A 27,688-nucleotide genomic window follows, 5' to 3' on the forward strand; every position below is an offset into this window, starting at 1 on the left:
GGTAAGCCAGGGCAACCAAATAATTTATGAGATGTGTACTGCATGTTTAGGAAGGAAATCATTACAACCTATAAAACATTTTAGGCATATCATTAGCGAAGGGCAAAAAGTGCCATTTTTTACTTTTTTTATATACATCAAATTGTAAAAGTCTATTTCCATAATTTTTAATAACTTCCCACTACTCTGTAATTAAGGTGATAAATGTGTAACAATTACAGAAACCCATAATAGTTGGCAGCCATGCATGAGCAATATAGTGGGCTGATGTTACACCAATGTTTCTTACTGCTGCATTATCATTCATAGTAATGTGACTGTTTTCCTGTATTAACTCATCAACTCTCGCAATGTGGTCTCCATGACTGCACAGACAGAGCATCCTGGGCATTACAAATCTTCAGCATGTGCTACATCTTGTTTGAAGTTATTTATCTACTCATACATTTGTGTCTGACATGTGGCAACTTTCGACCAGGTCACGTGTAACATCTTCGTTTGGCAAAACATGTGCACCAAGAATCAAGAAGGTGTATATCTGTATATGTGTGCTTCAGACCAATAAAATAGTGCTTATTACATTGATATAGTGTTCATCATTCAATCTGGCAATCCTACAACACTAAACCCATACTGGTGACCCCGAATTTATTCGCAAGTGCTACAATGAACTCTCGTACTGTCGATCAGCACACAATGGATTGCTTGCCACCCGATACACCACACATGTACCAACCAGGATTTCTAACAGATGTTTTGCCATTATTTTCCAATTATCCACCTTGTGTTCACAACAGTTTGACGCAGTTTCCGAACACACTGGCTAGCTGTACTCAACAGGACAGTGCTTCTACATTCCCACAGCCATGTGTGCCAGCATCAGGTGCGAACAATAACTTTTCATTAACATGAGGTGGTTTTAACAATTTTAATGCATCTGTAGGGAAGGGGACTGGAAACTGTACTCTGTCATTTCCCACACATCGGTCAACTACAGGTGACTATTCTGCACTGGTCCATTCTACACCTGTTGACATTACTCCATCAAATACCCAACTTATTGATTTCTTGACCACGGTCGAGCCAGCTGCACCTACAATGCCATGTGCCACCGACATTGTCAGGAACTGGTACACTGCTACTGCACCAGAGCTAGTTATGCTGCAGATCTATGGACAGGAAGTGACAGTTTCTGACAAACAGTTATGTCAAAACTCCCCTATCTATTGGCCTAAGCTACCATCCCTTCACAAGGACCATCCACACACATGGTTTGCCTTGGTCGACCATATCCTGCAGCTACATGGCATCACTGATGACAACTGGAAGTTCCTTTGCTTACTATGTCACCTCCATGATGAAGCAGACCTGATCTGTGATATTGTGGCTTCCCCTCCCGCTATGGACAAATATGCATTTGCCCAATGCACCATCCTTGAATTCCTGTCCACATGTACAGATGAAGCTATCCACCTCATCGTCAGTCATAAGTTGTTGGGTTCCAGATCCCCATCACAGCTCTGGCATCATCTCCGCCCTACGATTGACACACATCATATGCCGGATGCTACACTTTGGATCATCTGGTTGCTCAAACTTCCTCCAGAAGTTCACCTTCTCCATGTAACTTTGGCCCTACTGGATGCTAAACTGCAGATCGCAGACCAGGTTTACAACATTCTGCCATCCCCCACATACCCCCCCCCCCGCCCCCCCCCCCCCCCATGGGGGGCCCTCAGGCCTCAGGGGTTGGCATACCTGCGCGACAGTTTCCATCATTCTGTACAGAGTGAGCACGACTTGCTCTGGCTTGCACGCGGACCCAACGCCACCTGGCAGCCACCACCATAACTCCTCTTGTACCAGATCTACTGTGATGCCCCCATCAGACGAATCTACAAATATGACGCCCTCCACTGCTGCTTTGGCCTCAGACAGTTCGACGGATGACACTACGTGGCATTCTGCTTGGTGTTATTTCCATTCCTGCTTTGGTGATATGGCTAAGAAATGTCATTCCCCATGTGCGTTCCCAAACTAATAGTGCAAGGCAACTCAGGCACTACGGGTGCGTTGCACTTCACAGATGCCTGTCCCTTGATACTTCTTCATCTCCTGCGGCAGGACGCTTGTACATGAAAGATGCAGTGACTTGTCTTTCGTTTCTAATCGACACAGTGGCTGATGTTAGCATCTTTGTCTGCAGGTATTAAATTCAAGCATCAGCATTGCTCCCCGGTTCAAGACACCAATAATTTCTTGATTCAATCACATGTAATAACTAATTTCAATGTTAAACTGCAAGGCATTAACACACCCTTACAGTGGACATTCACTATCACGTATGTGGATGAACCCATGTTCGGGGTAGATTTTCTCTTTACCCATGCTTTTTCAACTAACCTACAATGAGGTACACTAATCTTTAACTCGGTAGATCACACTACTAGTTCCGATATTTCTTCCCTCTCATCCAAGAGTGCTACTCTATTGCGTGAGCTTGTAGAAGCTGCTGTTGCAGTGCTCTCTCTTAAATCACACAACGACAAACTTTCAGACAGCAATGAAGCCCTCTGCTTACGCATCGCCGGCATGCAAGCCAAGCTCATGGATGCTCATAAGCGGGTCTGCCAGATGTCACACACAGCCATGCCCCCATTCCCAGTCACTGCCCTGCCTCCTTGCACCTGCCGCCAATGCCACGTGGCTTTTCTACTGCCGGACAGAAGTAGTGCCCATGACACTACCAAGTACCCCTCTGAGTTCCACAACAAGGACTACCTGTGGATCACCACCACTGCTGCTGATCTGCCGGCCTGGGACACACAAGTGTGTGCATTACAGGTTAGTCATACTGCATTGGGTGCTGGTCCATCATCCCCGTCACTGTTTGCGATCAACAACAGTGCTGTCCATAGAATCAACACAATGGGAGGTCCACCAGTATGTGCAAAGGCTAGATGTTTAGATCTGGAAAAACTTAAACATGCCAAAACTATTATTCAAGAACTTTTATATAGTAAGACTATTCATCCTTCTTCTAGTAGTTGGTCATCACTCATTCATTTGGTGCTTAAGAAAGATGACAGTTTCTGCCTCTGCAGTGACTATGGGGCGCTTAACACCAGAACAATTTTAGATAATTATCCCATCCCAAATATTCAAGATTTTGCTTCCCAACTGCACAGAGCACAAATTTTCAATGAAACTGACTGTCACAAGGCATACCACCAACTGCCAATGGCACCGGAGGATGTTGAGAAAACTGCCATCATCACCCTGTTTGGATTTTTCAAGTATCTGTTTATGCCGTTCAGCCCAAAAAGTGCTGCACATACATGGCAATGGTTCATTGACTCATTGGTTGGAAAACTGGACTTTGCGTGTGCATACCTGGATGACTTGTTAATTTTTTCTTCCTCACTCGATGAACATGAACTCCACTTAAATGCAGTGTTACAATTATTAGAAGCAAGTGGTGTTGCAGCGAACAATGCTAAGTCACAACTCAGTCACACTAGTGTCACTTTTCTGGGCCACATGGTTTCTGCTGACGGCATCTGCCCCCTACTCAACTGGGTCAAGGCCATTAGTATGGTGCCTTTGCCCAAAAACATTCAGGGCCTCCGACACTTCCGAAGAACATTAAATTACTACCGCAAACACATCCTCGATGCCGTTGACATAGAAGCCCCACTGACAGATGCTTTTGCTGGAAAAACACTTCAGGGTCTTGGGCGGTCACGTGGACTCCAGATATGTGCCGTGCATTTGATAACCTCAAGTCAGCCTTTCAGATGACCGTTACACTTGCTCATCCCATCCCTGATGCTCCCATCTCACTTACTACAGACACGAGTGATACAGCAGTGGGGGCGGTACTTCAGCAATCCATGGCTCCTGTTGTACAGCTGCTCAGATTTTTCTCCCACAAATTGTCAGCTTCCCAACAAAAATGGTCAACCGTTGACTGGGAACTATTTGCTATTTACTTCACTATCAAATATTTCCAAGACGATGTCAAAGGTCATCATCTCATGGCATTTACTGACCATGAACCACTGGTATATGCTTTCCGTAACCCAGGCAAGGACTCATCCCCAGACAATTTTGTCCTATGGACCTCATATGCCAGTTTATGTATGACATACGTTAAGTCAGAGGGGCAGACAATGTCGTTGTTGATTTTTTCATCTCATGTGTCGGTATTATTTTCACAACTGGACCTCAGTGAATTCCCTAAATTGCAAACAGATGATACTGACCTCATCGCATTGCACTCCGATGCTAAGACAGGACTCAAACTAGAGTTACGGGCACTTCTTGGAATCTTGTCGCCCATCTGGTGTGACATTTCAACAAGATGCATATGTCTGGTGATTCCTGCACCTCTCCGCCGGGACATTTTTAATAGTATTCATGATTTGGCACACCCTGGCATATGTGCCACTGCACATCTGGTATCTGAACGTTTTGTTTGGCCCAGGGTGATAAAACAATGTCACAATTCGGCGCGTGCATGTGTGGATTGTCAGCACACAAAAGTAGGACATCATGCACAGCCCCCCCCCCCCCTCCGCCATGGGTGCATTCAATGTGGCAAAATAAAGATTTTAGCACATACACATCGATATCTTCAAGCTCTTACCTCCCTACCCCCCCCCCCCCCCCCCCCTCCTTGGGCCCCTTTTGTTACATACTGTCCACCATTGACAGGTTTACCCACAGGGTAGAGATAATTCCCCTCACTACTATCACAGCCGACGCGGTGGCCTGAGCCCTTTAATTAATGTGGATCTCGTGCTTTGGCTGCCCAGCTTCTATCACTGCCAACCAGGGCCACCAGTTCGAGTTCACCCTCTTCTAGCAGCTTTGTGAACTGTGTGGGGTGAAACGATTTGGGACAGCAGCATTGCAGAGCAGTGGGCTACTTGAATGCTGGCACCAAACGCTTAAAGCTTCACTAATGTGCCATGGAGGTGAGTGGGCCGAAACCTTACCACAGGTAATGTTAGGCATTTGGGACCTTGGTGCATCTCTGGCAGAAGTACTATACAGAGAACCCCCCACACTCCCAGCAGAGCTAGTCAAGCTTTCACTCCCTCCAGATCAAATCTGCAACTCAACATTTATCAGGCATGTTAAAAAGCTAATCACTAACATTCGCTTGCCCTCTCCTCGACCGCACTCGCTCCCTCCCATATTCCTGCATAAGGACTTGACATCATGCACTCACGTCATGGTGCGCAATGACACTGTCTGACAGGCACTCAGCCCTACATAATCAGGCCCACACAGAGTCATATCATGGTATAAAAACACTTTTGAAGTGCTTGTTAATGGCACGCTCAAACCGTATCTGTCTGCCACCTCAAACCAGCGTGGTCTACATCTACATCTACATCTACATTTATACTCCGCAAGCCACCCAACGGTGTGTGGCGGAGGGCACTTTACGTGCCACTGTCATTACCTCCCTTTCCTGTTCCAGTCGCGTATGGTTCGCGGGAAGAACGACTGTCTGAAAGCCTCTGTGCACGCTCTAATCTCTCTAATTTTACATTCGTGATCTCCTCGGGAGGTATAAGTAGGGGGAAGCAATATATTCAATACCTCATCCAGAAACGCACCCTCTCGAAACCTGGCGAGCAAGCTACACAGCGATGCAGAGCGCCTCTTGCAGAGTCTGCCACTTGAGTTTATTAAACATCTCCGTAACGCTATCACAGTTACCAAATAACCCTGTGACGAAACGCGCCGCTCTTCTTTGGATCTTCTCTATCTCCTCCGTCAGACCGATCTGGTACGGATCCCACACTGATGAGCAATACTCAAGTATAGGTCGAACGAGTGTTTTGTAAGCCACTTCCTTTGTTGATGGACTACATTTTCTAAGCACTCTCCCAATGAATCTCAACCTGGTACCCGCCTTACCAACAATTAATTTTATATGATCATTCCACTTCAAATCGTTCCGCACGCATACTCCCAGATATTTTACAGAAGTAACTGCTACCAGTGTTTGTTCCGCTATCATATAGTCATACAATAAAGGATCCTTCTTTCTATGTATTCGCAATACATTACATTTGTCTATGTTAAGGGTCAGTTGCCACTCGCTGCACCAAGTGCCTATCCGCTGCAGATCTTCCTGCATTTCGCTACAATTTTCTAATGCTGCAACTTCTCTGTATACTACAGCATCATCCGCGAAAAGCCGCATGGAACTTCCGACACTATCTACTAGGTCATTTATATATATTGTGAAAAGCAATGGTCCCATAACACTCCCCTGTGGCACGCCAGAGGTTACTTTAACGTCTGTAGACGTCTCTCCATTGATAACAACATGCTGTGTTCTGTTTGCTAAAAACTCTCCAATCCAGCCACACAGCTGGTCTGATATTCCGTAGGCTCTTACTTTCTCTGGGAGAACTGCCGGATACCCCCCAGTCAGCCCCCACCTACTGCTACACCCGCCTCACATGAGGCATCTACCAATGGTCCACTGGTGAGTGACGACCATTCCCGCACGTGTGATGTTACCTACTCCCAACTCGTGTGACAGTGCTGCAGGTGCATGTGACATCCCCCTACAGAATAACGCATTTGATGACTCCCCTTCCTACAGGTAGCCCCCCACCTCTCCCCTGTTAGGATTTAGTGATGTATCAGTGGCCAGCCTCGGAATGTGTGACGTCGCCAACGATGACTCGTGTAGAGATTCGGTCAACCCCTATACGGAAGTGGTAGTTAGTGTAAAGATTGATTTCATTTGCAATTCTAAAGCATTTTTTTGTTGTGCATCTGGATAATGTGTTTGTATTCTATGAATGGGCCAGCTTCCCCAATGACAACTTAACCCACATTCATCTTCTCTAGTCTGTCCCCTTGCTTGTTGGTACTGACCCATCAACAGTAAAAGTCCTTCGTACCACAACAGGCATTCAGGTTCACTACCCCAGCTCCTCACGACCCACTTTCCCCTCCCCAGATCCTTCCACTGCATGAGGATTCGCCCAGTTGGGCAGGACCATCTACCCCCCTCGCTGGCTCGTGGACTTCATTTACTAATGTAATTTAATGTATTGTTTCTGTTTAAACACCCTCTCCCTCCCACCTGGGTACTTCCCTTACATGTATGCCCTCATATTTATGTTTGTGCTCCACACTCAAGTTGGGGGCAGGGAGGGGAGGGGGGGGGGGGGGGGAGGGGGGGCAATGTGGCGACTATCGACTAAGTTGTGTGTAACATCTTTGCTTGGGAAATTCTTTGTGAGCAGCCTGTGGTTGCGGGCGATACAATAAACACATGTACCGAGAATCAAGAAGGTGGATATCTGAATATGTGTGCTTCTTACCAATAAAATAGTGCTTATTACATGTGGTATAGTGTACATCATTGCATCTGGCAGTCCTACAACACTAAACCCATACGCTCAGACAGCTTTCACCACATTGCATTGCCATCCAATGGTGAATATATAATCAGCTAACAGAAACCTGATGACACACTGCCACTCCACATTAGTGCAAACCTGCAAGGATACCACCATCTCGTTTCAAGTTCCCAGCATCCCATTTGTGAGGCAGACATGCCAGGCCCATCTGATTTTAGTTCTAGGACACTACCAGAACATAAAAAAGAAGCATAAATATTACCAAAGTTTTTTATGCAGCTTTTTAAATTATTAATTGAATGAAACTTTTACTTCTAGCTACCATAGTACAAATGAGAAGACGGTGGAATTCTCTGAAAAGAATTCTTGGTACTATAAACTCACTTATTAGTAAGGAACTTCTTCAAAATGTTATCAAACAACTTTCTCCATGGTACAGAAAGTTTGATAACCATATAATAGCACCTCTCATAAACAGCCTAAGTGTTATTCCTTGCTTAACAATAGCATTCCTCATCATGTCATAACATGTACACATCTGTTTATCTAACTGAGATGCTCATATTTTAAGATTAATTGTACAATTTTATGATGATACAATGATTGAAAAATCAGTAATTTCTTGCTCTTAAAACACTTCTTTTTACAGAATCCTTACTGCTCTTTTTTGAAGGGCAAGTACTTGGCTATAGCACATCCCATACATCAATCCCATATGTAGAATATGAGCACCCTGGTGTGAAATATAGAATATACATTGAATGTAGTTCAAAATTTGGCACAGTCCTCATTACATAAATGGATTTATTTAACTTTTGGCATAAAATATCAATGTGATCTTCTCAAAAGCTAAAGCTGCAATATTTTCAAGCCATACCAGTAGAATATAAAGCTCAAGAGTTAAGAGAAATACATAATTCATAAATTAATCAGGATTTAAACAAAAGTCATAGGAGAGAAAAATATGGAACAAGTTACAGAATTATCACATGAATGATAAGACACACAAGAGCACAGACAAAAAAAAATGAGCTAATTATGGTGAAAGTCACTGTTAAAATTCTTTTAAAGAGCTTCATTAACCATAAATTTAATTTCATTTCACCACCCACCTGAACTGCAATAATGGGTCCACCTTTTACAAATTGCCACTTTGCAATAATTGGTAGGAGCTTATCATAATAAGCTTTTACTTTTGAAGTATATTTCTCATCAGATGTTCGGACTTTGATATCTGGTGTTCTCAACAACCAACTGCAATAGCAAAGGTGACATCAGGATCACATTTATATTACCTCATTAAAATAATAATTTGGTATGCTAAAAACTTGTGAAGAACAAACAGTAAATTGTATACTGCAATAATTTACAATACCACTTAACCTGCAAATAATATAAATACATAATTTTATACACTGTTGTTGCAGAGGCTATTTACATGATGAGAATAATTTACTACAGTTGAAATTATAAAAAAATCCAAAATAAAATAACAACAGTATTAACAGGACAGATTGCTGCTCGCCCCACGGAGTAGGTGTTGAGTGGCAGACAGGAACTGCTGCTCCCAATCCTGTGTCCCACAGCACATATCCCTGCATTAGACCTAGATGCATGACCTGCCTCATATGTCCTTCCACTACCATCTACTCCAGCCATGTTACCGGCATATCTACCCTATAAAGGTCCCGGAGGAGGTTCGAGTCCTCCCTCAGGCATGGCTGTGTGTGTTTGTCCTTAGGATAATTTAGGTTAAATAGTGTGTAAGCTTAGGGACTGATGACCTCAGTAGTTACGTCCCATAAGATTTCACACACATTTGAACATTTTTTATACCCTATAAAAGGCAGGGCCACCTATGAAAGCAGCTATGAGATCTAACAGTTTACTTGTAAAGACTGTGTGGCATTCTATGAGGGCATGTCTGTTAACAAACTGTCTGTCTGCATTAATGGCCAGCACCAAAACGTGGCCAAGAGGCAGCTGGACCACACAGCTGCTGAGCATGTCACTCAACATAATGTGTTTAGCTTCAATGAACCTCACAGTCTGTGCCATCTGGATTCTTATCACCAACAGCAGTTTTTTTTATTTCCCCAGATGAGAACTCTCCCTGCCACATTTACTTCATTCTTCTAACCCCTCTGACCTCTACCTTCTCTTGTCCTTGTCCTTCACCTGCCTATCCCCTTACCTGCTTCCATTTCAGTCATACACATCTTCTATCCAGACAGTGCCTCTGCATAGTCCTTTCCTGTTCTTTACTTCTCCCCTCACACTCTCCATTGCAGCACAGCCACCCCAGCCAACTGTCCTGTCCCCACCATGAGCCTGCATGCTCCCACAGGCAGTACTAGCATCTTTCCCCATACTTGCTCTGCTAACCCTTCCCCTTCCCATCCCACCCCTCAGCCTCCTTCTGTACCTCACTACCCTCCACAGTAAAGATTTAGGGTTAACCCAGTCATAGCTGCATTAAGGCTTTAGCACCTTAAAACAACAGTTGCCACATGTGTGTGAGTTATGCATGTTTGAATGTGTCTGTTCTGTCTACATCTGATCAAGGACAGTTTGATAGCTAATGATATCTAGCAGTCTTTTTCAACATGTCTGTCTCTCACTCAATTTCTCCTTTATGTTGTAGGTAGCAATCTGTCCTTTTCACATTTCCCACAGGTCATTATTTTTATATGTCACATCTATATCTATATTCTGCAAACCAATCTGAAGTTAATGGCAGAGGGTACATCCCATTGTACCAGTTATTAGTGTTATTTCTCGTTCCATTCACATATGGAGCACAGGAAGAATGATTGTTAAAATGCCTCTGTGTATGCTGTAATTAAGCTAATCTTATCCTCATGATCCCTATGTGGGTGGTACATAGGGAGTTGCAGTATATTCTAGAATCTAGAGCCATTAGTCAAACCAGTTCTTGATAGAGCCATTAGTCAAACCGGTTCTTGAAACTTCACAAGTATGCTTTCTCAGGACAATTTATATATAAAGCAGCGACACTTGCAAAGAAAAAAATGTGTATAATTTCACAGATAAAAGTAAGAGCAAAATTGAAAGGACAGTTAAATAATGAATAAGAACAACTGATTTTGTGCAAAGATTAGCAGAATTATATGAAATACCTGCCTTAGTATAATATCTGTCAGTAGATCATCTTTAAAATAGAGGAACTGAATGGATGCACTTCTGCTGTACTCAATTAGGTCTTAAGTAAATAAACTTTACATTGAAAATGGGATAGTTTACATAAACAGTAAATCTAGACATTAGAATATGTGGCATGTAACATCTTTCCACATACTGAGCATCAAAAGCAGAGACAAAAATACAATTGTTTATAGCCATAAAAATTTACAGATGAAACGGGGTACAGTCTGCGAGACTGAAACTAACAGTTTGTGTCTGGACTTCCCAAATTAATTACAGAAGTTACAACAAATACTCTACCTAACTACAGTCTGTCAAATAAAAATCTCAAAACTTCTTAGGGAAAATTATTGTGTGTTTACCCAAAAGTAATCAACAAATTAATCATCAATGACAACTATTTCAAAATATTTGCAGATTATTTAGATGTGAAAGTCACTAAAATAATGAAATGCTGTTCAGCTGAACTGTATAATATATTGAGTTACATATATTATAACACTTTTGTAGTGGTATTTTTCCAGACAGACTTAAACAAGCTGTTGTCAAGCCACTTCACAAAAAGAGAAGTAAAACATGGGGTCTTGGTTAAAGCTTTTAACTGTCACACAAGTTAAAATATTATGAACTAGTAGACGCTACAGGTTCTTATGTTTATTTTATCTGAATGTCAAAAATTAGAGTCACATGAGAATTGAAAATTTGTGCAAGCAGCAATTCAAACTTCATTCTTTTTTGTGATCTCTCACCAAAACCATTAGGTTACCTGAGCACACCTTCAGACCTGACTCAGACTCTGATTGTCTCTGATGCTTCGATCTATGATTTCAGAACACCTCAACCATAGGTTCTCCTATGATGTCTGTGTGAATAGCATAACTAGGGGCATGGATATGATGGAAGACTGTGGCTTATTCAGATACTAAATTCACTTAAGTGCCTTTAATCTCATTCATGTAAATATGTGTTACACTGAAAATAAGTGATGTTATTTATGTGTTTCTATTATATTTCTGTATATTGCATACAGAATCTGTATTTTTAATGGTAGTCATTAGTTCACAAATTTGACATTTTTGTAACTAACTGAGGAAATGTCACGCATGAAGGATGTTACTGAGGCATATTCTGCTTTACATAAGTTTAGCTCATGTACTCTGTATAGTTATACATGTTATGTATTATGAATTAAATTCAGTTCTTTAAAAGATAGAGCATTACTCTGCTGACAGGAGACGCACTAAACAGCAGAAAAGTACCTAAAGACAGGGAAGGAGGGGGAAATAAAAGGGAAAAATAAAGAGTGTTTGGCAAGTTATTTGGTGAGTTGTGATCTGTCCTCATGTAAGTAGTTATGTTGCTGTTGCACCCTGGATTTTTCATCAATAAAGATTTTTTTAAATTTATTTTCTGGTGATCCATTTGTTCAACTCAAAATTTAAGCTGGGTTAGTTCTGTGTCCAACCTCAATCTATGATGCCTATAAATGACATGCAGTTGTCTCTACTCCTCTTGCAACTAGTTGTTAATTTATAGGTCATATCTGGCTGGTTGAGATGCAGATTCATACACTTCAGGTCAATATACAAATTAGAGTTGAGTTCTAGTCTTACTCAAAGTTTGACTTGACATGAATTTTCACCATTAAGCTTTCACATTCTTACTTCAACAACATTATAAAAATGTACCATTTTCATTGTATACTGATAATCATAATTCAGTAACAATGTAATCATAAACTTTATAGTACCTTGGTAATCCACCAAATTCCCACTCTGCACATATGTATGGTCCTGGTCGTATCAGCATCAGAAGATTGGCTTCATAAACTTTTTGAATAAATAAGTCCAGATCCAAAAATGGAGAGAATTCTCTGTCCCCATCTCCAAAGTCATAAACACCCTCTTCAGGTTCATGTAAGTTCCATGGTACATACCTAAAACATATTGGCATTTAGACCATCTATTTCTGATGTTACAGAAATTTGCGTTATAAACACAAATAAAATGAAAAATGAAAAGTTTGAAATGTAGGCGTAAAAAATTTTCAGTATTGCTGATATGTCACATGTAATGTTTTCCTTAAAAGGTATGCATTGGTATGTGAGATCAGATAAAGTTGTGTTAGTTTTAGCAAGGGATTCATATAATATTTTATGTGTTTAATAAATGGTTCATTTTCTTCATTATAACCAGACTGAAGCTTCTTCTATTCCAGACAGCAAAGACAGATGGTACCATCACTTAAAGCATTATGCAGGAGACAACTATATCAGGCATGAAAATGTTACACAAATTAAATTTTGAACCTTTCTGGATACCTGCAAATATACTATTTATAAAGCACTCTACGTAAACCTCAGGATTCGCATGTTCTTATTGGTCTTTCATAAATTCTTTGCATCAGTTGTGGTACAAGTGTTAAATACATTCCCTGACACAATAACACGAGAAAACTTTCTACTTAGCAAACAAGTACATTTATTCACAAAATTCAGTTTGTGGCTCTTGTATATGTTAGCTTATTTTGTGGGTTTCATTAATATCTCTAAACATTTGCAGGGGCAATCTATCTTACACAGCCCTTCTGTCTTTCTCTGATATTAATATTACAATTAAGACTATTAGAAGATGCAAAATGTGGCATTATCTGCATATCTACGATGTATAATGCACTGAGTTTTCTGATCTTATGTCTCTTTCATGATGTTTTTTCAGTAAACTCTGTCTTGTATACTACTCTGTCTTCCCACCTGAAAGGTCTCTAGCTTTCAAATATCATCTGGTGTAGACAACAACAACTGACCTTTCCTTCTTATCCAGTCCAATAAGCCTTCCCTAATCCACCATTCTGAGCAACTTTTCCATAACTCTTCCCATTCCTAAACCTCACCAGTTTTTTTTCTTCATCTGTCTTCTTTTCCCTTTAAACCTTCTGCCAGAAGTAGGAGGCACTGGTTCCATAAACTTATATGTTTGCGGATGTTATATGAATTTTTTCCCACCTCCATGAGTAGATTTTTATTTGTCCATATTATATTTTCAAACAATGATTATTTTAATTTATATGTGATGTGTATGTGAGAAGTGCTACTTTAAAAAAGCTACAGATCCGCTTCCTCCTCCTGCACTACCGAGCTGCCAGTTTTATCTAAAACTGCAAAGAAAGAATGCCTAATGAGGCATTCTTTTACTTTCTTTTTAAATTATTGTGATGTTTTATTTTCTGCCTAATGTCTGCTGGCAATCTCTTGTAGACTTTTGCACCAAAATATAAAACTTCATTCTCTACCCCAGAGACTGATGTATAGTCGATATGGTAATTATTTCTATTTCTGGTACTGTGGTTGTGACTTGCAAGGTTCTTCCTAAATTTACTCTTGTTTTTAACCACAAATACTTTTAGGATGTGTATGTATTGAAATGTATGTGCAAGATCCCCTAACTCCCTGAAGAGGCTTCTGCAAGATATTCAGTCATCATCTACACTCTATGCTTATTGCACCTTTCTGTTGAATAAATACTTCTTTCACCTTAGTTGCAACACCCCATTAAATTATTCCATAGGAGAGAATTTAGTGAAAGTGTACACAGCACTTAGGTGATCCTGTCTTCAGGTCAACACAATGAGAAATATGACAGAACTGAGTTTTTGGTTAGCCTGCTCATGTCCTGGTTCCACCCCAGTTTATTTATCCATTTGGATACCCAAGAATTTCATACATGGAGCTTTCAGGTGGTCAAAGAGTAGTACCATCAATAGACACATATAAAACGCATGTATAATCACCTAGATAATGGTAATGTGAACTGCCCATAGAAGCAGTAATTTTCATTTTTTTGTTTTATTCCTATTGGTACTTGTAAACATGTAAGTAAGTAAGGGAGTTATCAAACTGAAGGTTGGTTTGCACGTCACAGTGCTTTACTAAGCATGGTGGTATTGAAGGTGGTATCCTGTTGCCTCCCTTTGACCTTCAAACTGACTTACCCAACCAGATCTAAGAGGACGTACAATTTAAATTGATCTCTCAATCACAGTGTAACTAAGTATTTTTCACATTAATAAACATTGCCAGAGGTCAAAGAAGTGATAAGTGACAGCTAAAACGTCTAGGACTGACTGCAGACTGAACCTGAGACCTTTGGATCTATTAGGTGGCACGTTAACACTGAGCCACTGACTGTATTTCAGGTATATGTAAATTATTTTTATTTTTTTAAAAATTACATAATATAATTTTTGTACTATAAAGTGTTAAAACTGTTGTCTGTGAACCATTTGTAAGTCTGTTCCACCATTCTCCTGGTTGTGTCTGGCACAGATGTGTTTGGGCCTTTTGTCAATTTGTTCATGTCATCATAAAACATTTCATTTTTGAAGAGTTCTTCAGTGTCTCAAGTACATTATTTATGCAGACCAGTATCATGAGTGAGCCAAACACCAAAACTTGCAGCATATCATGCTGAACGTTTTCCCTCTCTGAATTTAATCATTTACTAACTTGGCCTCTCATTTTCTATAGTTAAGATAACGTTTTATTCATTCAAGAAGAAGACATTTACTGCAACACCATTTTAGCTTCCTTAGCAGAATTTTATGATCTACACAACCAAAGGCCTTTGCATGATCATAGAAAATGTCAAAATGATATTTTTTCTTGTTTGGCATTCCTAGAGTTGAGTTTGTGTGAGCACAAATTGTATTGTTGATAGAGAAGTTGGGGAACATATCAAATTTTCGAAAAAAGGTTTTTAAATAAATTTTGTGGTACAGGAAAGCAGCACACTGTGAGATAATGTTTTCATAGACCAAGATAAATTTAATCAAATAAAAGCTTTTCCTATTACGAATGGTCTGTCTGATCATGATGCACAGCTAGTTACAGTATATGTTATAGCTCCATACAGTAATGCAAAACAGTCCTCCAAAATACTGCGTTCCATTAACGATTTAACAATTCAAAATTTTAGGGAAAGCTTGCAACAAACTGGGATGAGGTGTACAGGGAACATGATGCTAATTTAAAATTTAACCTATTTCATGATACCATTGTGAGTATATTTGAAAACAGTTTCCCTAAGAAAACAGTGAAATATAATTGCGAGAAACCATGTAAAAAGCCTTGGCTTACTAAAGGGATAAAAATATCTTGTAAGCACCTAGGAGGAGTAATGATCCCAAAACAGTGAAACATCATAAAAACTACTCCACTGTATTAAGAAAAGTTATTAAAAGTCCAGAAGTATGTGCATTATGCCTAGCATATGGCATATTACTTGTATGTCCACTTCTTATGTTATGGTCATGAACTCTTCTCCTTAAGTCAAATTTACTCAGATTCTCTTTAACGAAGGCAGTTGTAAATATACAGGCCAGGCACTGTCATTATATTTAGTTTCTTGAAATAATCTCAATATTATTCACATGGGCTAAGTTCTGCTATGCACGTTATGGCTTTCTTTTGTCATTTAAAGACTAATTTTGAGCCTACAGAATTGCATCATAACAGTATTCCATAACTCAGGTGCAAATGGAAGAATGCAAAGTATGCATACAACAGAAGCCCTTTACTGACACTGCAGATATATGACCTGTACCTATTTGCCAAATATCTTTCCTGTGTGGGTATCCCAGCTGAGCTTTTGATCTATATGAAATTCTAATAATTTTACTGTTTTGGAGCGTTCAGATTGAATACAATATCTTCAGTTTTACTATCATTCTTCTGCAGCACATTTGTCTCAAGCCACGTAGTGCACATCTCCATTACCACTGCCATGCTGTGTTGCACATTTTAAAGATTGGTACCACATGTGATGAGTGTTGTGTCATCAGGATATAGCACTGCATCACATGATGCAACTGCAGATAAATCATTTATATAAATAATCAAAAGGAAAGTCCGTGAACAGATCCCTGAGGTACACCCTTTACAACTGGGAGACATTCTGACACTTGATTATTTACCTTAACTAACTGTTATCTATTGTCCAAGTATGACTGCATGCAGCATAGAGCATTCTCTCTCACTTCATAGTGGTAGAGTTTTTTTGTGAGAATATTGTGGGAGACCATATCAAAAGCTTTCTTGAGGTCTAACGGTGTTGCACAGATAATATCTTTATTTCCAAAACAATTATATATTTTTGCTACCATACTCTCAACTGCCTTGACTGTAGAAAGGCTAGATCTGAAACGATACTATGAGGGGGTGAGTATATCATTATGTTCAAAATATTGACTCATCTGTTTATGCATGCAGTATTCTATTATTTTTGATATTATGGGTATAAGTGATATTGGTCGGTAGCTATCTGGTGATGCTATATCTCCTTTCTTATGTACTGGTTTAACTGCAGATATTTTTAAACATTCTGGATAATTACCTTCAATTAAAATTTTGTTGATTATTTTAGTCAGTGGCATAACAGTTTGTTTTCTGGTGTATTTAATAACATAATTTGAGAGACCATAGTAATCCTCTGCTCTAGAAATACTGAGCTTAGCTATTGATTCATTGACCATCTTCTCAGTTACACAAGTCCAGTGAAAGCTGTCTGTCTGCTTACTGTTCATTTCTGGCAGCAGTGCCTCTGTCTTACTCACATTCTCCAGTACACTGTTATCTGATTGAGGACTGACAAAATGTGCATTTAGAATATCAGGTGGAATTGGTGTCTTGTATAATTTATCATCACAGTTAGTTTCTGTTTTAATAATTTCCCATGCAACTTTGCATTTATTCACTGAGTTCAGTATATATATACAGATAACTGATGTTTGCTGTTTGGATCATGACATTAATAAAAAAAACTGCTTTGCCTGGTCTGGTATTCCATGATTCTCACTTACAATGTCATCACTTACCTTATCTGTATTGTCAACATGATTCACAAATAACTGAAACTTCCTTATTCTTAATCTCCACAAATACATGATACTCATCATCATACATACATACATAAATTAATCCTTGTTCTATAGGTCATGAATATGATATTTCATAATGATGTGGAATGTGTTACTTTAGGATTAAGTTTCCTTTACACAAAATAATTAATTAATTAATTATTATTACTATTATTTACATTTAATACTTCATATCTAAGAATTGGATCTATTGAGTAGAAGGAGTTGTCATTCAGAAATTCTTTAAATTGCTTTTAAATGTTGGTTGGCTATCTGTCAGACTTTTAATGCTATTTGGCAAATGATCAAAGATTTTTCTGGCAGCATAATTCACACCTTTCAGTGTCAAAGTGAGATTTGTTCCAGAATAGTGAATATCATACTTTCTTCTAGCATGGTAGCTACGCACTTCACTGTTATTTTTTAATCAGGATGGGTTATTAATGACAAATTTCATAAGTGAATATATGTATTGCAAAGGTACTGTGAATATCCTGAGTTCCTTAGATAAATATCTGCAAGGTGATCTTGGGTGGGCTCCAGTTATTATTCTGATTACATGGTTTTGTGCAATGAATACTTTCTCTCTTAATAATGAATTGCCCAAAAATATGATGTCATATGAAAGCAGTGAATGAAAATAGGCATAGTAGGCTACTTTACTGATATGTTTATCACCAAAATTTGCAGTAACCCTAATAGCATAAGTAGCTGAACCTAACCGTTTCAGCAGATCATTGACGTGTTTCTTCCAATTCAACTTCTCATCAATGCAGACACCCAGAAATTTTGAGTATTGTGCCTTAGCAACAGACTTCCATCCATAGTCTATATTTATCAGCCACTCTTCCCCTTAACAAGACAAGAACTTCATCACCATGCCATCTGAAGGAGCAGTCAACATTGGAAAACCCATCTGATGGTCGTATACTGAGGAAGAGGAAAGCAGCAGTTCCATCCAACCTCAATGATTTTTTGCTGAAGGGCTGCAGCAAAACCACAGTATGATAAGTACAAGTGTAATGTTCTTACATATTTATGTGCAGTTTCATAAGAACAAACTTCATTAACTTCAGTATTGGCTGGAAAACTTAAACTGCACTGTTATTTCAATAAATAAACACTGGCTCAGCAATAAGGAACTAAAATTAAGTGCATCATTTGGATATGAATTGGCAGCCAGTTACTGTAGGACAAGTATTAAACATGGTGGTGTATCTGTATATGTTAAAAATAGTGTGAACCTAATCTATGAAGTTATAGATGTAAGTGGACTGTGCATAGAAGCAAAATTTGAAGCTGCAGTCATAATGTTACCAAACCAGGAAATTATAATAGCTTCAGTATACCGTCCCCCAAAACACAATGAAGACCTGTTTGTGGAGCTGCTGGAGAAACTGATACTCTTGCTACACAAATACAAAAACTACAGAGTACTAATATTTGGTGATATCAATATAGACATTAGGTTTAAGAATAGAAAGGTATAGAAAGGTTGATCACTTGCTAAATACATTAAGATCTCTTAACTTCAGTTGTTAAATGACAAACCCACAAGACAGGAAGCATGTCTAGGTAACACAATTTGTAATTTTCATCTAAACAAAACAGAATTCAACACAATCAAGCTAGGCATTTCAGATCATGAGGGACTATGGCTCAGACACTTCTTAACAGTAAAGCAACTAAAACTTACACAGATTATAGAAAAATTATAAGACCAATTAATGAATCAAAGTTAAACAAGCTGATAAGTAAACTGAATTTAATAAAATGGGCCAAAATAATAACCACCATAGGTGCAAATGAATCTACTACCAAATTTCTAGAACAGTTAACTGAAAATTTTGAAGCATGTTGTCCTGAATGCTGCCAGAAAATATCAAAGCAAAATCGTTACACTGAACCACAAAATCTAGAAAGCTGGTACACCCCACATCTAAGTAGAATAAGAATCAGAATGCTACTCTATCATGATAGGTCCAAGCACAATAATGCTGACAAGGAAATGTACATGAAAGTGAGAAAGATTTACAGGTCTGAAATCAAGGCAGCTAAGTGCAAAGTTTGTTTGGGACCAGATTAATGACAACATAGATAAATGTGCATTCTGGAATAAGTTGCCTGTGGTTAGTCAAAATTTGTATCCAAATTGGTGAAATGAAGTGAAAGAGGATCTATCCAGTAATTGTAATTTTGACAGTAATATAGTTTGTGTTCCTTCTGCAACAAATGATGTTTGTTGTGTCATGGAATCCATTCATTATGTTCAATCTATACCTGACAACATGACTACCCAAAGCAAAGTCATGATACCAGTAATGTGTATAAAACCCTGTAAAGACAGTGTGGATGTAGCATTTGATGTCCAGACAACTTACAAGAGATCACAGGTGCTGAGCATTGTACTCAAGCATCTGTCAACTACATCAGTGTTGTGACTGAGATTTGTAAATTGGTAGCCAAGACTGCCAAAGACAATGTTATTCCACATAAATGTACATTTTTTCAAGTAGAGGTATTAATTTCCCATTACATTATCTAACTTTAAATCAGTATGTATTTTGGTTATCAATTGTAACTGATTCTTCTAAGCCCCTATGTACATAGGTTAGTTTGTATGAACAATTAACAAATAGTGTGGAAGACATTTACTAGTATAGACAGTATAACTAGATGTATACATGTCTGATTTCATATGCTGACCATGGTCCTCAAGTTACATGATTATGTCATAATTCAAAGCTAATTAAGACTCTGTTTACCTGTATTTATCCTGAGTACTGCAATATTGTATCTCATTGGAACTTGAGTTGTGGGCAAACTCTTGCTTAACTCTGGTTTGGGTACCCTGGTCATCGCTGCTGTGTGTGTGTACTCAAGGAGAGTGTGCAACTATTGATTGAGGATAGGTGCTTATTATAACTACTCTTTACATATGATTGAACTTATTGATATGAATATGAACTTTATTGATTTTGTTATGTTGAAATGTTTTTTGTGGGTTTATACCTGGTGTGGTTTGGGTTTATGGGTTGTTACACATATTGTAAGCTTAGGTCCTAATATTTTCTTATTATTTTGTCCTTCCATGAGTCAACATACTCTTGCATATTCTGGTTTATGTGACTGGTTGATTTTGTGCTATATTCCTACTCATGATTATTTTCTTCTGGTTTGTACCCATTGTTGTGAGTTTTTCAAGTTGGTGCACTCATCATACACTTAGGCTCTGAATTTTTTTTCTTCTCTTTTGAAGATTTTGAAGGTGTGACTTTATGGATTTAACCTTGCAATTTGTAATTCTAGTAATTTATCTTATCTCTGATTTCTTTCCATAGTTTATTATTATAATGTTGTAGTTTTGACTTTGTATCAATTGTCTTGTGACAGAATGTTCTACAGTTCTGAAAATCTGAGTGCCATGTTCTGATATATGTATAAATTATTACTTGTATGATAGACATTTTTCTTACTTTTTCTATAAATATGTATTAGGTACTTCTATTCATCTGTATTCCATCTTTTGGCATCATTTTATACACTGTTTGGCAAACCTGACAGCAAGTCACAAAATATTGTAAACACATTGTTTCCAAATTATATGAGGAGTGTATTGTAAAGGGACACCTTCCTCTAGCATTATCTTCCCTCAACACAAGTAATCAATACAAAAAATATTTTCTTGAATGTTGAATAGATTGATAATATCTCAGGTGCTTTTCTAAAAAGAATTTCATATGATTTTCTACCCGCTGTATTATACCTCAGGCTAAAATCTGCAAAAAAGAAATTACTTTATTTTCTTTGTTACAATTGATATGTACTAGTTCTGAATGTACAGTTGATTTTTTTAAAAGAAACATTTGAAATTACGAAATATTTGGCACACTTAAAATTTCTATAATTGATTACGCAGTTTGGCACTATTTGTTATGTTAATTTCTGGATTCACTTGTGGAATTGAATTAATAGAGGTTCATTTGTCAAGAGAATTTGTAAGCCCTTTGGAATATTGTTAGTACAGTGAGGTACAGTAGTGTAGTGAGGCAGTAATGGGCGTGCCTCTGATGTGATCAGACGTGTTTTATTTTTGGGAAGAAAAATGTAATTTTTGGCCTTGTTGACATGGAAATTGTAAAGACAGTGTGATATAGAAAAATGTATGAGAATAAAATTTTGAGTAAAACAAAAAATATAGTGCAGGCTCACTTCAAACTTAATACTTCAGTTGGAACCATCAGAAGATATTTTGTCAAAAAATTTCAGTTTCAAAAATCAGCCACTAGACGAGAAGAACAGGAGTCAAAGTAAGATAAGATAAGTAAAAAGTTTATTGTGAATCTTATTCCTCTTGAAGCTTATTATAAGAGTCAACCATAAAGACAGGACATTCAACAAATGATGTGAGGGAGGGGCAGAGTACAGTAGTCATTAGTGTCCAGACATGTAAATTCAGCAAAAAAATTACATAATTAGCCTGCACCATGCATCTTGTTTTGCATACTAATATGACCTACAAAGCTTTGTTTAAAATGTTTCATCATTGTATTTCACGAAAGTAATAATTTAAAAAAAATTAAGAATGTACTCTGTAAATTGCTGCAAGGATGCAGACAAACAGAAGTTCCACCTTTGATTCTGGAACATTGGAAAGAAGAAAGCCAAAGAAATATTTAGTACTTCTTATTTTCAGTCAAATTATACAAAGCAGAAACAATAAGTGAACAAAATATAGAAAATGACTGGTATGCATTCTGCAGAAAATGTATCTCACTGTCAGTGCATGTGCAATTCATTTTTTTCTGAAGCATTTCTAAATCTTAGAGAAAAACCTCATCATATTAAAAAGTCATATGAAAGATGGGAATTTCTTACAGCTCACATGAGAGGAAACATAGCATTATCAGAAGATAGTTATGACACAGCTCTGGCACATTTATCAACTAAAACTTCATACTGCTCCAGCACAAACTAAAAGTGTTTCAAAAATCCATATCTTACAATGAAATAATTGTACACTTAATCCAGAAGTACAAAATGCACAGAATTCTGATGATGAAGTATTGTACTTATTACCCCAGATTCTGTAAGGAACTCAGCTCACATGCTACTACAAATACATGAAGTGATGTGTATGATTTTCATATTGAGTACCAAACTGAATTATGAAAAGATGACCAGTGTATGCAGATGTATAACTTACATTTGGAGAAATATAAAATATATAAACAACTGTAGGAATAGACATTGTCAGAATGTGGAAAAAATAGTTCAATGCTGGTATTATAGTATGATTGTGCTCAAAAAATGGCTTTATCCAACCTTTGTGCTACCGTGCAGTTCTGCTAGAGACTGCTTCAGACATTTTTAATGGTTACTCTCACAGTGACAGCCATATTTAGTCCTTAATATTCCATTTAGTGACTTGCAATTAATTTTGGCTGTGGCAGTTACTACAAACTGTCACTGATTTCAAATTACACAACAAGAATTTGTTGGTAAAATCATAACCAAAACATTTTGCTTCAGCTCAATATTAGTTTGCCTTTTTTATTGTGGAGGCTGGACTTCCAATTAATGTGCTTACATCAGCAAAGATCATTACAAATTTGTTATAAAGGAATCATTTAATATCCACATCAAAAACAGAAGTAGAATGCCCACTTACAAAAAACTTGCTGTGGATGGGATGATAAACTCTGATCTTCATCCTTTTTTGATGGAGCACAGCAGCACAATTCACCTTAAGATGGGATTGCCAATGTACTTTGCATACATTCACTTAGTACTTTGCTATCTTCAGGGTCACTACAGCTAAGCCCAGAAATGTATGCTGTAAGAATACTGTGCACAGCTGATAACTGACTCCCTTGCAGTAATGTCTTCCAATGACTAGGGCTTCTTTCACCTACATACCAACACATAGGCCCCATGAAAGTATTTTTAGTTAATAACACTGAATTCAGTGTGAACTGTATGATTCACAACACTAGTAGTAAAAATAATTCCATATAAGCTATGTGCCCTTACCAGTTTATCGCAATATATGGACTCAAATATGTAAATTCCACTTGATACTAATGTTTGTGTTACACAGATCTTGAGTCTGCCAGTGTAGGTCCTGTATGTAGCTGATAGCAGCCTGTGTCTAATAAACACTTTGAGGTGTTAGATTAAAATGACAGCTGAGAGGTAGAAGTGGCCTATTTCAAAGTTTTCTGCTGTTACATATAAACACATATAAAGTAATTTAGAAGCAATTGCTATAATGTGAGTAGATAAGCACTAATTGGTTATTAATATCCTCCACAGAAGTAGTCTGCAAGAACTGCTTATGTTTATTAATGTATAAATTGACTTAACCACATCACTGAAAAATCTCCTTCAAGATCAACAGAACTCAAAGTATGAATTAATTAATTAATTAATCACTCCATTCTGACTCTAGTTTTACTCCTGTGGTTCAAGCTATTGTAAACACAATCTCAGTGATGCAGAGGCATACCATTAGTGTCACAAAATATTAGTTTCTCAGTGTCGTTTCTATGGCCTACACAATCACAGGTATTCAGAAGGTAGCAAAAATGAAAGGTGGAGTAGTGGAGGGGATCAATATTCTACTTGTTCTACTTGTGAGCAACCTGCTGAAAAAAATTTTGAAAAGGGAAATTAGAGATTGTTTGTTTATTTCTGTGCTTGTACACAACTGTCATTACTTTATATTTAAGCTCGTCAAGAAATGTACCTTTAGTGAGTGACAGACTGCAAAAATACCCTGACAGAAATCTTGTCAAGCAAGCTCAAAATTTTAATACTTTACAAGAAATATGGACATGGCATGAAGGATTATTGATTTTCAGACGGTAATCATTTCTGTAATCTCATTAGAAATTGGAATTTGGTTGTGATGTCTGATGGTGACACAGTCATTGTCTAAATCTAACACAGTTGTATTTGATAGTTTGTTTCTGGCCCATATAATTGCTGTCATTATTAAGACTAGACTGCTGAACTAATTAGCCACCAAACTGTAGCTGTCACTATTTATATTACAGTCATTGCATCAAAACTAAACATAATTTGTTGTCATTTTTCTTCTTTAGTATTGATGTACAACAATTTTGCACTAGTTATTCACTTTTTCTTGTACCCAGTGCGCACTCTGTGATGAAACCAGTGCTACAAACACATTCCACAAAAAATTTAAATGTTGAAGCATCATACACAAACTTAAATGTGAACTTACGTCTCAACAGCAACTAGTCCCATAGCACTAATTTTGGCTATGCGATCTTCCCAGTAGGAAGGATGAACTCTGAAATAATGGAGTGCACCACTGAATATAGTGAGACTCTTGTTGTTTAAGTGAAAACCATCAGCATCTGCTACAAGTCCAGATTCTATCGATGAGCCCTGGTAATATGTAAGAACTGGCTGTAGCTCTTCATCTGGAAGCAGCATAAATATTGATGGGTTAGTGCATCCATAAAATGTCAAGTATAGGAAACTAATTAATGAAAGCATAAAAACATTATACATCCTAAAATTTGTATAATTAATTTATCCACTGTGTTAGTATTATCTTCAGTATTCTGGATTGGAAAGTGAATTTTTTTTGGTATCCTTCTCACCATCTGAGTGTTCTACTGGTGCCCACATAGCCACAGAAGTTTTTGATGAATTACACTTAAAGAAGTTTGTTCTGAATCTTACATTACTTTACTCAAGTGCCTGGATGGCTGGCTCTTAGCTCCTTCTTACCCACATGAGCTGCTGCCCCCTCTTCAGTCTTTTTAAAATCTGACTCTTTGTTATTGTAGATGATCTTCTTAACATACATTCCAAGTCACATGGTTATGATCATATATTAGTATTTAAAGAGTAACTGCCATTTGTAGGAATGGAAAATTCAATCGAGCTAGTTCCTTCACATTCTCTACTGATAGCAATACCAGTTTCACCTCCTAAAGTATCACTGGTCAGCAGTTCTATCTCAATTTATTAAACATATTTGAAAGCAATTCCTGACAGCTCTCAAGTGTTACTTTTACTACCAGTTTCAGTTTCACTACCAGTTAGTAACCATTGTTACATTGCAAAAATTCATATATTGTTTATTTATGATGTCATGTCATATCAATAAGGCTGTATTATTAATATACACACTTCAGAACTTCTGACCATCAAGAGAACAAACAGGTATCTGTACATGAGGTTGTGTGTTGAGTGTGTGTTTGACATCTGACACATCACTTATTGATACAGATAACTGTTTGTTCTTTTCACATTCAGCAGATTTGAAGCAGGCAAATGTTGGGGAAGTTCCTTTAACATGACCACTGCTCATCAGCTGTTCTGTTTTCTCCTCAATAAACACATCTGCATATTCATATATCTGTATATATGACTAATAAAAATAGAAATAACTTTGTGTGGCTATATGGCCTGGTGCACATCTTTCAATTCGATGCCACTTTGACAACTTGCATGTCCCTAACCTACCCCAGTTGTCCAAGCAGGTAAAGGGGTCATTCAGTTTATAGTTGATCTGAACAAGCAGGTAAAGGGGTCATTCAGTTTATAGTTGATCTGAACCATGTGTCATTGCTGGTGACTTCACAAGACCTAACTTATATGACTAATCCCTTCCTTGTATTACGTTCACAAAACATGTATCATTGTAAAATGATGCTTGGTATGATAATTTCTAATAATAATACAACAAGTGATTTTTGGCGGCAAGAACCAAATGTTTTTAAAATTATGAAGAGAAATTTCATGAGCTAAACCACACACAATCTGTGCTACTTGTCAAGTTCCTCCACAAGCTGTTCTGAATGGCAGCATAACCAGAGAAATCTGAGAACAGGCCATGTGTACAGTATGTGTGAACTAGGCAGTTGCCTAGGATGCCAAAATGGGAGGCTGGAGTGGAGGTCCATAAAATTTCCATAAATTTGTTTATGTTTCATTGTGATGTTGGCAGCTTGACCATATTGCCAGCACAAAATAAAAACATCAGGGCTGCTGCACATGTAATTCCAAGCATGACAGTTATACATGAACCAGTATTTTGTGCAAGAATATTTGAGTGTCTGTGTAGAAACATTGCACATGTTCTTGGACTCTATAAGGCTTGACTGATTTTGAATTACCTCTATACTCTTACACAAGGTTACCAGAACTCCAATATTTGAACATGTACCAACACTACCCAGGCTCGTGCAAGAAAATATCAGTTGTCAAACAACCTTCTTAATAATCATGTCAGATGATCTTAAGCATATCACTCATGAAATCCTGGAGTATTTTACTAATGCTTACAAAAGTCAGTCTTGTCACTGGAACACCAAAAGGAAAGCCAGTCATGGTAAGGTGAAGAAGGATACTGCATTTGATATCTGTTAAAACACAAAACAATTGACCCTGCCAAGAGACAAATGTAAACACCCTGTAAAGGAACAGTCATAGAGTTCAACAGCATCCACTACAGATAAAATTCACTTAAGTTTAATCACATGTGTTTGTGAGTTGCGTTGTATTAAGTCTGGTAGCTGGAATGTCAATCTGCTGTTTATGGCAAGTGTTGTGTTGATGAACCGACTGTCAAAATTAGTAGTTCTGTTGGTTTTCCTTGTTGTGCATTAAATGGTGCAGAACAGACAGGAACATAATGCTTGATGTTTTCAGGTTTCTGAAATGTGGCCTATAATGGTCTTTATGTTTGACTCCACAGATGCTTCTGATGGAATTGCCCTTTCTCCTCCTTTCTTTCCTCCAGAAGAATTGCCCCATAAAGAAGTCCACATGCAAGTGGTTTCAGAAGAAAAGGCACAGCAGGCTTTGAGCATAGCTTGTCACTAACACAGGACCTAAATTTTCTTAATAAATAAGATTATGTAACAAGTGCAAACATTGTACAATGGTATTCAGTATGACTTTTACATGGTAATTTTGCGTCAAGATGAATCCCAAGAAGCACAATCATTGCCATCACCTTTAACACATAAACTGAACAGAATATTTACAGTTTTATCACAATTAAAATGCAACTCATTAATTCCAAACCAGATAGGCCTGCTGGCCACTCAGAGATAATCGTTACATTGATGCTTTAATGCTGCTAACTTTCTTTCAGCTGTAACAAACATAGTGTTATCTGCTTATAGTCTACACTTACACAATGTAATATTAGATGTATCATTGAT

At 37.9% G+C, this 27,688-nt stretch overlaps 1 protein-coding gene across 1 annotated transcript in view; it reads right to left on the reverse strand.

The window, feature by feature from the left end:
* The window catches only part of LOC126416298 (beta-galactosidase-1-like protein 2), a 93,142-nt gene that overhangs the window by 42,806 nt on the left and 22,648 nt on the right, over positions 1-27,688 (reverse strand). The window contains exons 2-4 of the mRNA XM_050083956.1: positions 24,727-24,928; positions 12,316-12,501; positions 8,513-8,654 (exon numbers count right to left, since the gene is read on the reverse strand). Coding sequence (XP_049939913.1) covers positions 8,513-8,654; positions 12,316-12,501; positions 24,727-24,928 — 530 coding nt within the window. The remainder of the gene's footprint in view (positions 1-8,512; positions 8,655-12,315; positions 12,502-24,726; positions 24,929-27,688) is intronic.

Source organism: Schistocerca serialis, chromosome 8 (genome assembly GCF_023864345.2).
Source record: "Schistocerca serialis cubense isolate TAMUIC-IGC-003099 chromosome 8, iqSchSeri2.2, whole genome shotgun sequence".
NCBI lineage: Eukaryota > Metazoa > Arthropoda > Insecta > Orthoptera > Acrididae > Schistocerca > Schistocerca serialis.